General features: G+C 38.6%; 1 protein-coding gene across 1 annotated transcript; it reads left to right on the forward strand.

Annotated features, from left to right (window-relative positions):
- The first annotated feature begins 448 nt into the window (after window positions 1-448).
- On the forward strand, window positions 449-13,888 carry LOC149016985 (uncharacterized). Its single transcript, XM_089151289.1, has 7 exons — window positions 449-738; window positions 3,295-5,523; window positions 5,605-5,659; window positions 6,140-6,288; window positions 7,119-7,205; window positions 10,703-10,831; window positions 13,352-13,888. Exons 1-7 carry the CDS (start codon window positions 670-672, stop codon window positions 13,400-13,402), a joined length of 2,769 nt encoding a protein of 922 aa, XP_089007415.1. The 5' UTR covers window positions 449-669; the 3' UTR covers window positions 13,403-13,888.
- Window positions 13,889-14,224: the final 336 nt, after the last annotated feature.

Consider the following 14,224-nt stretch of genomic DNA (forward strand, 5'->3'; position numbering starts at 1 on the left):
AGACCCACAATCACAAGATCTGCTAGTATCAGGTCAGTGTTGCGTGTTGACATGCCTGCGTGAGCAAGGTTTAAAATATCTCACGATACAATACGATACTATATTTGACCTAATTAATACGATACACCTAAATATGTCTCTCTATTGAATTACAGTAAAATACATTAGCTAGCCCGATACAAAACTCGATACAGGATGATACGTCTCTTAAAATCACCTGATCGATACAATACTCGATCGATACTTTAAACCTTGTATACGAGTAGCATACGTGGAGGCGGGACTGGGCATGCTGGGGGCAGGAGATCTAGACTCGCTTCGCCTCGTTTTCTTTTGGAAACGAGCGACTCCTGATTTCCCACCTCTACGTTGTCGTAACCGCTCAGGTTGCAATCGACACGTGGCAAATTAGAGAGTGTCCAGCAACCGTTCTAAGTGTTCTACACTTCCACAGTCTGTGTTCCCTCCGACGAAGATTTTGCGTTGGGCCCCTGGATGAGGAAAAGAGAGAGAAAGCACCAAGCAACTCGTAGATTTAATTCTCATCTCTCTACTGTGAACTGCTTTCAGTGAGAACTCAGTTCCGCTAGGTTTAAGGCTTTTCAGCGTTCGGTTCTACTTCGGAAGTCTTCTTCTGGTCCTCAGAGAGGGATTTCTTAGGTTTCGGACATGGGAGCGCTTGCTCCCATATCTCCCTGGAATCCTGAAGACGATTTCCAGTTGAAGAATGCGGTCGAGGTAACATTTCGATCATCCTTTTTTCTACTAGTTCTAAATTCTCGGTGTTTGAATTGAACGAAACTGCAATAAGTCTCTTATTGCTATGTTTCAGTAAGTTGCTTGCCTTGTATAATCTTCGTTGCTTTCTTGGTAAAAAGCAATCGAAACACTAGTGAGATAACACCAACCTGAATTGCTATTTCTTGGTATTTCAAGCATACTGTGTAACGATCACCTGGTTTGTTTTTATTAGAGAACTGGACCTTCAATTGAGAAACATGTCAATTTGTTGATTTAGGTAATGTCTTATGGCACATTCTTGTGGTGACGCCTTTATTTGCCTGGGAAGTTGGTAGCCTTGACATGAATAAAGACGTAACTTATTCTTCTGGAAGGCAGGTGTGGAAGAAGGAGGCGTAATGTAATTCTAAGTTAGAAGGGGATCCAACTAGAAGCGAGTAACCAGGATCTGACATGAGCTTGTAACTTGACTAGGCCAAGAACGGGTTTAAAATCAATTTAGGGTTATGGTGTGGTAGCACCTAGTTTTTTATTGTAAAGTTAAGTTAATTTAAGGAGTTTGTCGCTAGAGGTTGCATTGAGTGTTAATGGGGGAAACTGTGCTGGAATTGAATTGCAGCAATTTAGGGTCAGGTAGATTGTTAGGAAGGGAATAATGAGGAATCTAGGGTTCTCATATGAGGACCAACTTGGATTGAGTTTGCCAGGTTAATGCTTTCGAGAGACTGTTGAAAACGATCTGATGAATTCCATTCTGTTTATGGTGAACAAAGGAATGTTAGTAAGCAGGAGCTTCTATATGATTGGAAACCTCCCAGTTGTTCAAAGTGCCAGGATATTTGGCTTTTCTCCATAGCAGTGTGGGATGTCAGAAGATGAAAGAGTTTGCAAGGATTGGAAGATTAAAATTCAAATATTGTTTGCCAAATGCTGCCATGTTTTCATCCAAGTGGGCCATTGGTGGTGCTAATTCAAATTTGGGGACCACAAGAAATTTACAATCTTTTTTGTTGGTTGCAGGCAAAGCATTTTGAAAACCAAAATCAAAATTTGAATTTGAATTTAAAACAGGCAGCTCTATGTGTGGTGGTTCTACTAATAAATGAAAAGAAATATTGATTGAGAAGGGTAATCAGTTTATGATTTTGGATTTACTGAAAAGATAGATGCTGATTTCTTGGGATTGTGTGAGTTGGAAGAGGAGAAACCATCAAGGAAGGAGGAATTTTAGAAAATTATCCTATTTCAGATAAGAATTAAGTGAAAGACACGGCTGGTGATTCGGTGAAGCAGCACATAGTGAGATGGTGGAGTTAAATCATTATGTAGCTGCTACTCTTTTGGTAGGCTGATTTTTGGATAGGTTTGGATGCTAAGAAAGTGAAACCGCTAATCAGATTCAGATTTCCAACATGTGGAAGCTAATGCCATTTCTTCAATCATATCCCACCAGATTCAGATTTCCATCGTGTGGAGGATCTTCCTTAAAATAAGGACACCCAAGCTTTTTCCTTTTTTTTTGGGTTGGGGTGGGGTTTTTTTTTTTTTTTACCCTCCCTTTGGAGCTTTAATGCTATGCTGCCTTGAGTATGTTAGCCCCTTTGTTGCTTCTTTGTGTGAGAGTGGATCTAGGTATTCTCCTTTCTCCATATTACTGAGTCACTTTCTCTATTACTTGCCTCACTAGGGTTGGTGCATCTCTTCCTGAAGAAGCTGACAATCTGACATTCAGTGTTCTATAGATATTCTTACTGTAAAATGGAGTCATCATACTGGGTTCTCCTGCTCTCCCTCTAACCATGGTAGAACAGTTTAGTTTCACTTAAAACTGTTCTTGGCCTGTGTTGCTTCCATTTTTTTTTTTTTTTTTTTTTTTTAATTTTACTTTTTGTGGTTGTTTGCTTATTTGTTTTTAAGTTGTGGTCCTCATTCACCCAAAGAGAAGAAAAGAAAAGAGTTGGGCAATGTTCTAGACATGGGGTGGATAAGAAATCTCAGCAACCACACGTGGAACTGTATGTTTCTTCGGGTTCGTTTGACCACTGCCTTAGCTGCCTCACATCTAGATCTTACATAATGTGGGGTTATTTTTGCTTTTGGTCTTGTGCCTCCTATGTACTCCATAGCTTGTGCTTTTTCATGTTTGTGAACTCTAACCTGGGATGCCATCTATTTTGTTGACTCTATTTCACTCTGTAGACTATACATTTTGTAGGTTTAACAATTAAGCAAATCGTTAGGCGGGTAATTTCTACATGTGTCTGATGTGGATTCCTAACCTTCCACTGCTTGGATTGTTCACCCTTCAATATATTTCTACTTCAGTTGGTTGGTTTATTATGCTATGTCTTTTCCTTCCTTCTAGGCTCTTTTATGCATATTGGAAAGTAATTAAGAAATGAAAAATGCTTTAACACCACATGGTTACTAGTTAAGGCCTCCTAATATTTCATTTTGTGTGGCGGATTTTGATGATTTTACTTACTGTAGTTTGTGAATGTCATCATTGGCTTTTTGCTTCTATTGATGTGCTTCTTTATCTTTTATATGCAGGCTGGTGCTTCTTTAGAATCACTTGCTAAAGGTGCAGTGAGATTTTCTCAGAGGTATAGTATTCATGAACTGCATGACCGGTGGCACTCTCTTCTCTATGATCCAGATGTTTCAGCTGAAGCCGCTGATCGTATGGCTGAGGTTGAAAATTCTGCTTCCAATCTATCATCAAAAGCCAACAGATCTTTCAATTCCAAACGTAGTGGACTTACTTTAGGGAAGAAAAATGTTGAAAGTGTTCGTAGCCTTTACCATTCAAGGCGAAAGAGGATTTGCAGTGAACCTCGTAACTCTATCAACATGAGTTTGGGTTTTAATTGCACAACTAATGAAGGCCAACATCAAGAGCAATTAATGCAGCCAAACGAAATTGAAGGTCAAAATTGTATGTTTAGAGAGCATACCTCAAATCATTTTGGACTGCCAGAGTCGGACTTGGATATTATGTGTGATGAGTTTCCTGAAATTGTAGGGGATGATGCTACTGCTGGTGACATTGATGGTCCTGGCTGTGCGTTTGATTCTGGACACCTGAACTCACTTGAAGGTGGCCTTTCTGATGGAGTGATTGCTAGGAATTGTTTATATGGAGTTACTGGTAATAATGATGCAGCACAAACCGGAATTGGACATTCATTTGAGCATAATAATGTACATAAAGATATTCCTCTTCAACAGAATGCAACTGTCTTTGGGAACTGTACTGGTGCTCAGGAAATAGGGACACATCATGAGATGCCAGTGAGTGACCTATTTGAGACAGGTGATTTAGAAACAAAACCATTGTCTTTAATTGGTTGTATTAGTAACAACCCTGGACATGTTTGCTCTGGATTTGGAGGGAGTCAGTGCTTTAACTCTGGGGTTTCAGATTATAGTGCTGCATTTCACCAGTTAGGATATTCATCTACTTTACCTACAATGCCTGTGTGGGGACCAGTTGATGGCATTTCTACATCAGCAATGCAAATCAAGGCAGACCATGGAGACAAAGGTCAAGTTTCAGAAGATGCATTAGCATGCACGGGTGATGGTGGCACTCAGAAAGTGTGTTCATCCAATTATCAAGTTGTGCCTTCAGAGCCTAATTTAGCTGAAAGAATATATATGGAAGGATTAACTGACTCAACTGCTATGCCAGAGGGCAACTTCTTGGATATTCCAAGTTCCCTTTTGAACTTTGCAGCTGAAAGTGAGCTTCTTTTCATGGATGTAGATGTGAAAGACATGATGGATAGATCTTGTCTTGATGGTCTTAACTCGATTTGTTCTCCTGGGAAACCTCATCATGATGATAAGCCTGGTATTCCTTCGGAGTCTAAAGCATTAGAACCACATGAAACTTGCTTGATGGTACCTGATGATCCATTTAGTGGAGAATTTGATGATCTTAGTTACCAGTCACGCTTCCCACAGGAGGATGGGCACATGGCTCACAATTCAGTGGAAGATAAGTTGGTGTCTATATCATTGCCGAATCCTCATTCTCCTGAATTTCAGGATGGGGTTATTTGCTGCAAATTCAACACAGAGGACCCTGAAGTCCCAGACAATGATGACATCTTTCCATCCGCTGAAATGCTTGAATCAGTTGAATCCCCTATAACTCAACAAAGTTCTGGGGATTCTCCTAACATCACAGCCTCATTTCCGATGGAGGGTCATGATGCTCAAAACATTAATGAACATGGATCAAACTTGGCGAAGGGAGAAGAAGAGGCTTTTGTGCAAAGGGTTCTAGCTCCCAGGATGATAAGGTCACAAGTGTTGACAGAAACGGGTCCAAATGTTCCTGTTGATGGATGTGGATTCAAATCTGACTTGCCTGTGAGTGATTATACTAATGTGGTATCCAATCACATAAGAGCTTCTGGTGGGAAGGTTTGCCGAGGCATACCGATGCCTGTAACTCCAAACTTTGTTTCAGGTAGATCAGTTGCAAGAGTTGAAATGGGAAAGCAACAGAATTTTCATTGTTCTTCTTTATTGGGTATGCCAGGTCATGGTTCTAATCATGCAAAAAGTTGTCCACAAAACATCCCAGGTGGCTATAATCAGGAAGAAGATGTGTCAGTTGCAATTCATAGAAGGTTGCAATCAAGTGCAGAAACAGATTTCACAGAAATGGCTATTCCAGAACCAGGAGCAAACCCTCAAACTTCGGATCACGAAGAGCAACTTTCTGAAAGTGATGGTGACGTGCCTTATTTTTCTGATGTTGAAGCAATGGTAAATAATCTCTCTACACTTTGATTCATTCTTGCCTGCTTACAGCTTTATTTAGCACCTTCACTGGGTGTTTATTTGCAGATACTTGATATGGACTTGGATGCAGATGATCAAGAGTCATATTTCAGCAGGGAAGGTAATTTCTTGAAATATTTAGACAAACTGTCCATATTGTGTCTATTTCTTCTTGCAAGAGCATATGAAGGGTTTACATGGACATCTCTTTGAGGGGTCTGTTCTTTTCTTTCGCAAGGAAGGATGATGTTTTGGGTTTTGCTCCCTTGTAATACCAGCTGTTGAATTTGTTGAGAAAAGGTGTCTTTCTTTCTTACATGGTAAAGTTTCAGTCACACCATCCCAGCCACAAACATACCCTGGACAAAATTTCTGCCACTGTAGCCCATTTGACTCTACATTTTTCTGGCAAATGGGCTGGTTGGTAAAAATTAGAAGGTTATCTGGGTTATGGGATTAGAGTAGTATAAATATAGTGCCACTGACACACTCTTTGGCGGCTGAATGCATGTTACTTCTATTGCTGATTGTTGTAATGCACAGTAGGATGATTTTGAATTGTTTATCCTTTCTTGATTTGTTTATCCTTTCTCTCTGCCAGTGTTAAGGTATCAAAACATGGATACTAAGAGGGCAATAATAAGGCTGGAACAAGCTTTCCAGTCTCATATGCAAAGAGCTATGGCTTCTCATGGAGCATTTGCCATTTTCTATGGCCGCCATTTGAAGCACTATATTAAGAAATCAGAGGTATGGACGTCAGGTTTTCTTCTGGTGCAACCCCCTTTTCTTAATATGCTTTCACTTTTTGTTATTGTTTATTTCACTTTTTATGCAATTTATGCTATTTTTTGTACACTTCACAGCTTTCCTGTGATATATGTGATGTGACTCCAGCTTGAAAAAGGCGGGGGGGGGGGGGGTTGTTAAGAATGTGACAAGATATTTGGATTTTCCCCCCAGCAAAAGAAAAAGGAAAACACTTTACAGCTTTCCTGTGATATATGTGACTCCAGCTTGAGAGGGGGGGAGGGGGTTAAGAATGTGACAAGATATTTGGATTTTCCCCCCAACAAAAGGAAAGGGAAAAGATGACAAAGTAAGATCAGAATGCCTTGCTGGAGCTCTAGATAGTGTCTTGCAGTCAGGAATGATGTCTGTAGTTTATAAGAGATGTGTTAAATGTATTGAAATATTTACCATGTACTACCCGATACAAGCATTGCTTTATTTATTTATTTTTCGGGGGTGGGATGGGGGGGGGGGTTGTATCGTATTGGTATCTTGAAGATATGGTATGCACTGATGGACAGTTAAAAGTTAAATCCTTGAATGACCCGACATTTGTCACCTCTATGCTGATGACTCTATGGGTGGGATTGCTAGATATACAACATTGGATAATCTCAGCCATTTCACCCCAAAAAAAGAGAAAAGGGGGGGTTGGGGTTGGGAAAATCTCTGCCTTATCCAACTAAGTGGGTTTCTTTAGATGGGGTTGCTAATGTGTGATCAGTCTTTATTCTAATGTTTGTGGTACCTTTTTCCTTGTTTTTATTGATATGTTCTTCACAATGTAGGTACTACTTGGAAGAGCAACCGAAGATGTGGATGTTGACATTGACCTAGGAAGAGAAGGGCGTGCTAATAAAATATCTCGGCGGCAGGTTAAAATTGCTTTGATTGTCTTACATTGGATACTTTACGATTTGAAGGATATATTTCAACCCTCACCCAAAAAAAAAAAAAAAAAAAAAACAACGATATTTGTATTATCTCCCATAAGCCATCTCCTTTTGTCTTGGTTTAAATACAAACTATTCCTCTGTCTTTTCTATATTTATGATTATGATATCATTTCTAAGTGGAAACTAAATCTTGATAAAATGAGGATGGAAAGTACTAATGTCAATCTTTTGTTACATGGATATTGGAGTTGGAGTCTGTCATATATGTAAAGGGTCGGATACGCCAAACCTCAATAGTCAGATGTGGTAATATATAATTAAAAATCTTTTTATAGGGTAAATTGCTTCCAGTTCTTTGCCTTGCTGCACCTAGGCTCCTTAACATTTACTTTATGACCCAATCCTAATAGTTGGCAGATTCCATCCATGGACACTTGGACCAACAGAATCGTTTGTAAGCCACTAAGGCTACCAATAGCACTGTTTCATGGATATGAATTTTGAACTATATTCAATTAAATGATTCAAATCCCTATTCTGAGGGCAAATTCTTCTTCATATTACAATGGCTAGTTTCTAGCATAAGCCTGTTAGGGGATGACTTCTTGGTAACAGCTTGGTGTTCCTTTGAATCATTGCTTCAAAGGGGAGCCTACATATCCTATATTTTGACGGAATATTTTCTGTCCCTACACCAGCAGTAACTTTCTCTGTAAACTTTTGCCAGAGAACAGACACATTAATTTTCAAAGACAATTCTTGCATAATTTGGCACTTGGAAGACATCCAAAATTCCAAATATTTATGTCATTTTTAATGTCTATGGCAGAAATATTTATTGATTTATTTATTGTATGGTAAAAGCCAGATCTTCATCATATGAGCTACCTGTTTGAGGATCCTGGGGTAGAAATGGTGCATATATTTCAGGAGAGTGAAAATATTTTCTTAGTTAATTCTTCTTCTTCTTTTTTTTTTTTTTTTTTTTTTGGGGGGGGGGGGGGCCTTAATATTGCATTTGTTCAGTACCACGTATATGTTGATGTTTTGCTGGAAATCTGATCCTTGGAATACAAGACTCACAGATAGTGGCCGGTGCTGGTCCTCTGGTATAAAATGGAAATTTCATAATTATTACTGATGATGTGTTCCTAAATCCATTAATTTAAAAACTTATGAAATTAATCAATTAAATTTTAGTTTAGTTTTCAATTGATCCAGACAAGGAATTTATAAAACCTGGAAATACTTATCTAGACTCAGCCGTTTCCCAACTAAATGGGGCTAAATGGGATCAGCTATGTAGATCCCTTAGGCATGCATGCTTTACCTCTTTGTCTCTTATCATAGAGTCAGGTTACTTCTTCCATTGTCCCTTTTTGCTCCTTCAATCTGAAGCAGATTACTCCTCCATACTGAACATCTAAATTCCGAAGGCCTCAACTGTAGATGACTGTGTCCCAACAAGTGAATTTCTACTTGGAATCTAGAGGTTGTGAGAGAACACGGGAAGAAGAAAAAAGATGAGAGCAGGAGTTAAAAGAAAAAGGGGGAGAGAAGTTGGCTGATAATGAGTTATAGGAGAATAGATTTCTCTCCCCTTCATCAACTCACTTGGCCACTTCCCATGCTAACATAAGATGGCAAAGGGAGGTAAAAGGCACAAAGCACAAGTGCATGGCACAATATAAATTTAGTCTAAAAGTATCCTTATTACATGAAATCTAACATTTCTTGCAGATCACCATGTACCAGAGATATCCCAAGTCAGCTCTAAATTGTTCATTACTTATAGTATCCTTCTTAACGTGACGATTTCATCATGTGTTGGAGAGGCTTCCAGGGTAGTTCTTATTTATTAATTCCTTTTTTGTCCTTCTTTGTTTCACTAAGGATTGATATCTCTTGATATCTCATGGACTTACTTTTTATTAGGCCTGCAAGTGAGATGTCCCCAATCTCATTTCAAGGTTTCAACGTCAAGTTTTGACCTTGAACCACCTAGAGTTGAAGCTCAGGATCAAAATTTGGGTTTCAACCGTGGGTTTCTTTTCTGCCAAGCTTGAAACTGAGACCACTCATTAATTTTGGGTAGTTTTGCCAGAAATTTAGTTCAACAGTTTTCCATACATGTGTCTCAATATCCTTGTTTTAGCTACATGGTATTTTTCTTATTGATGTTCCTCAACTGCCTACATTCTGCACTATACGGTATGGTCATATAATTGCTTTTGAAAAATTTCCTTTGAGGAATATTTTGATCACTTAACATCCCAGACACTCTTCATCTATCCTGTTCGAATTCGCTGTATGGTACCATCCTTTATTTCTCCTCTATTTATGATTTATGATTAATTCATGTACTTAAAATAATCAGCTTTGATTCATGCTTGTCACTTCCACCAGAAAAATTCCATCAATAATAAAGATTCACACCATGGACCTGATCATGAATGTCTCCAATTACCTCGCTCATTTTAAGTGCCATAGTTGGTAAGGTGACAAGGCAAGGCAAGGCCATAGAGGGCAAAGAAAACCAATGCTGCACTAGGACTCCTTGACCCAAAGAAGGGCGAGGATGTTTAGGTGATGCCTTGAAGACAACTATGTTAAGCGCAAACAAATAAGTTGGTCCTTGATGTAGCTCAATTGTAAGGGAATTCAATGTCCTGTTCTCCCCATATGTCTTAAAACTAGTCATCACACCATAATACATATCTTAACTATGGTCCATACTTGTAATAACTTCTTTGCTCCAATACATGCAACTTTAAGTCTCTAGGACCTTATCGTAAGCTTTTTCGAACCCAAAGACCACATGGAGATCCTTTTACATTGTCAAAATATTTGCATGAGTCTCCAAAGTATAAATAGCTTTTGTTGTTGATCTTCCTAACAGAAAACCTAATTGATTTTGTAATCATAGTTTATTGTCTCAAGCGAGTTCAATAACTCCCTCCTATTATTTCATGGCGAGACTCGTTATTTTTATGCCTTTTAAGGGCCACGATATCTATTCAGAAAAGGAATAATTATCGTTATTTGGTTAGAGTTTAAAACCAAAGATTCCATTTTTGTTTTACAACTAAGGGAAAAAAGATTGGTATTCACCAAAAAAAGGGTAAAGATTGGGTTTGCTGGCAGTATACTGTATGCTATCACTCTGTGTGTTGATCTCTTTCTTCCTCCTTTTAAAGGGTAAGGAAGTCATTTCAAGAAAGGGAAGAGAGACACAATGGATACTAGCATACCACATACTACTAGCACATTTATCCCTATCTCAATCACTAATTTCACTTTCCTTGCGTGGAAGCTTAAGCCATTCAATTATGGTCTAACAGTACTTGCATTCTTGTTTCTTCATGGTGCTTCTGTTCCTGTAGAAAAAACGGTCATGGTGTATTACTAGCAACAGCTTGACATACTAATATATTGTGTCTGAGGCATGCAATATTTATCCCCGTCCATTTGTGCAGGCAATGATAAAGATGGATGAAGATGGATCCTTCTATCTGAAGAATCTCGGCAAAAGTCCAATTTTAGTTAATAGCAAGGAAGTTGAAACTGGACAGCGTCTTACTCTTAACTTGTGTTGTTTGATTGAGGTATGTACTTTCTATTGCATGTCTATCTCCTTATCTCTTTATCTGGAGTGTCTCTCATATGCCCTTCATCTAGGATCACTATACCATCAAATGTTTCCACCCTTCAAACCTTAGTGCATGAAAACACCTTTTAACTCCCATTAATATATAGTTTTGAGCAAATTGCACTGGCATTCCAAAATGGAGGCTCTAAAGCATTGACACCCCACTTTTTATTTGAAAAACACATAGGTCTTATTCTATTAGAATGGTTAGTTATATTATCGCAAAGACTATTATACCCTTCCAAGAAATCTTATTCTCATTTACCTAAAGAAAAAGAAAAAGAAGAGAAGACATTCTTCCGCCTACGAAGGTTATTTGGTGAAGACATTGTTGTTGGATTTTTTTCCCCTCAGATTTTGGTAAGGGCATTTTTGGAATTAAAGAAAAATAAACAATGGGTTAACTGTTTTACTAACATAATGGATTTATGTGTTTAATGAATTGGGGTGTCTGTGTTTTTCAAACAAAAAGTGGGGTGTCAATGCTTTAAAGCCTCCATTTTGGGGTGCTAGTGCAATTTGCTCTATAGTTTTTTTAGATTGTACCTTCTTTTGTGAGAGGCAATGCTTTCTATAATCTGCCAGGATGCATTTGTTGGTTATTGTCTAATTGCCACACATTGTCTCGTAGAGCTTTTAGGCCCCCTTGGTTGATATGGAAAAGAAAATAAGTTAGCCAAAAATCATAGATAGCTGTTCGATGATACTAAAAAACGGATCTATGTGGCCGGAGTGATGACTTTTAACATATTCCTCAGGCTTCCAACATATATGATCTCAGAAAAGGAAGAAGGAATTGAGGAGGAGAAGAATAAGGTTGAACTTTATCATGTACTGGACTATTCTGATGTCTATTAGTACTCCAATCACCATCATTTGTTATTGTACAAAAGTAGATCATGTTAAGAAAAAAATATATATATCAGATGATAGTAGCCATTCTCCCCATCACAGGAAACACCAGAAATGGAAAAATAATGCGGGGGAGAACACCGAATGATGATCCATCAACATATGGCAACAACAACCAGTCATTATGAAATAACAATAACTGGTGGTAGTGTAGACTCGGAGGTCCAAGTGTATAGTATTTCAGATCACATCAGGAGTACTCAGGGCTTGTGCAGATGATTAGAAGGCCCACTTGCTTGTACATAATATCTGCTCCAATGCAGTGAACCTCTCAAAATGGAGGTTGAAGAAGGGACCACTGCACAATGTGCTTTTAGTTGATGCAGTGGCCAATTGTGCCATGTGACCTGTCTCTCTGTTGCTGTTAAACTTCAGCCAGATGGATAACTACAGAAGATTTTGAAGGTTCCAAGTGGTTGGTCATGAGATGCCCAATTTTCAATTTGGAATGGTGCATTAGCCTTATCCTTGCTGGACTGACATGATCTACTTTGGAGACCCAGATCAATTGCTGGTCCTAAACTGGTTTTCCTAGTCTGGGAATGGTTGGTAGTTTAGTTATTTAGGAGGGAGTATTTGTTTGCTTTGTTGTGGGTAGATTATGTAGAGCTTCTTAGGTTTACCTAATCCTGAATATGGGCTATTATGGTTAATTTCCTATTTGAAGTTGTTTTCATTTGAGTTAGGTTTCTATTTTTTATGTAAGGTTTAGAAGGAATTGACTTTTGACATTTGAATAATGAATTTTAGTAGTCAATCTCCAGTATCTTCTAGTGTGAGTGTGATGAGCCTTATTAAAAGGTTTTGAAGTATGGCAGAGGTTCAAGTTTTGGGATGGTTCTGTCTGTTCTGTTCGACACTCTCCCCCTGGCACAGAAAAGAAAAAGAAGAAGTGAGCATACCTGTATTAACTTGTACATTTTGTTACAGTGACATTATTTCCTCCCATCACATGCTTGTAATCTAGACTTTTCAGTCCATTGTAAGATCTCACCCAAAGGGAGAATCTGGTAAAAAGTAACTTTGGGAGTCCATGATTATAGATTTTTAAAGCCCTACTACTCCAATTCATCTTTCTCAGTCTCATTACTCCTGTAATTGTCAATTTACTTAGTTCTGCCAGATCCTAGTTGACTTTGTAAGTGAGATGTGAAGTCTCTCCTCCCCCCTCCCCCCTTTAGGGTTTTCCCATTTTAGGGTATTCTGCTAGGTGTTTGGCTTATCTTTATGACATGCTATGAATTTGTTGACTTCAAATTATATTGCAATTGGTAAAGAAGACTGAGAGAGGAGACACCTGGTGTTGTACTTCGTTTACTTGTTCCTATATCCTTTGGTGTTTTTCTTTTCTTTTGAATTAACAGTTGATTTTTATGGATATGCCAATTCACAATTTATAGTCTGAAGTAGTGCATGTGGACTTTGCATCTGAGATCTCTTTTTGAGATTTTTGGAGTGTTTTTGTGCTTTATTGCTGCTGTTACATCACTTGGTTGGAACCATTATTGAGGAAACATTGCAAGTTGTGAACACATTTAACTGATGGAAATTATTAAATTTGCAGATTCGAGGCATGAGGTTCATGTTTGAAAAGTTCCAGGGTTCTTCGAGATAGTAAATAGCCTAAATTTCCAGCCAGTAGCCAAGATGAATACCAAGCCCAAATATTTGGTTCAGGAGTGAGCGTTGGATGTTGTGGCATTCCACCCTATCCCTGAGCTGTTGTAGGTTATAGCTAAAATTGTTGTATATTGAATCTTTGTGGGCTGTTGGGTTAATATCTGTGTTTGCTGTTAAATGGATCTCTCTTTGGAAAAATGGTTGCATAGAGGAATTAGTTAGAATAGAATACATCCATTCTGAATTTTCACTTTTGTGCATTAATGGAGTAAATACTTTTCAAGGTTTAGAGATCACTGCTTGGTCATGTAGATGTTGCACTGGTACAAGGGCTACCGAGAACAGGCAGGAGTATCAACACAAACAGGTAATCGAATAGGAAGGGGCTGAACAGTAACTATACATGAGTGTCTGGGGTGTAAGAGCCACCACTGAGCAGTGTTTAGAACACATCATTGGTATATGGTTATCAAGGACTAGGTAATTAGGGATGATGGACTGTATAGTCTTGAGAGATGGCTGGAATTTCAAAATTGGTGTGACCTTGAATTGAAGAAGAGGCTTCGGTTGATTTAGGATTGGTTTTGGCAGGGTTAAACCACCTGTCTTTCTTTCTTTCTTTTCTTGTCTTTAATTACAGGTTGGTGCAGTTTTACGGTGACATGGCCAAAGAAGCAAGTGATATCTTGTGTAAAGCTTGGTTGGAGTTGAAAGTAGGCCAACATTGTGGACATGGCGACATTCTGTTTATAACTTTAGGTCAATCATGTATTGGTGGAATAGTAGAGATCGGGGGGTAGAACAGACTATATAGCCG

Source organism: Hakea prostrata, chromosome 4, assembly GCF_041222555.1.
Source record: "Hakea prostrata isolate BN-2017 chromosome 4, UWA_Hpros_2, whole genome shotgun sequence".
Lineage (NCBI taxonomy): Eukaryota > Viridiplantae > Streptophyta > Magnoliopsida > Proteales > Proteaceae > Hakea > Hakea prostrata.

Excerpts from the sequence above, each read along its gene's own strand:
- LOC149016985 (XM_089151289.1), top strand. The coding sequence starts at position 670 with ATGGGAGCGCTTGCTCCCATATCTCCCTGGAATCCTGAAGACGATTTC. Across the intron at positions 739-3,294 it reads AGTTGAAGAATGCGGTCGAG|GCTGGTGCTTCTTTAGAATC; the intron begins GTAACATTTCGA and ends TTTTATATGCAG. Across the intron at positions 7,206-10,702 it reads ATAAAATATCTCGGCGGCAG|GCAATGATAAAGATGGATGA; the intron begins GTTAAAATTGCT and ends CCATTTGTGCAG.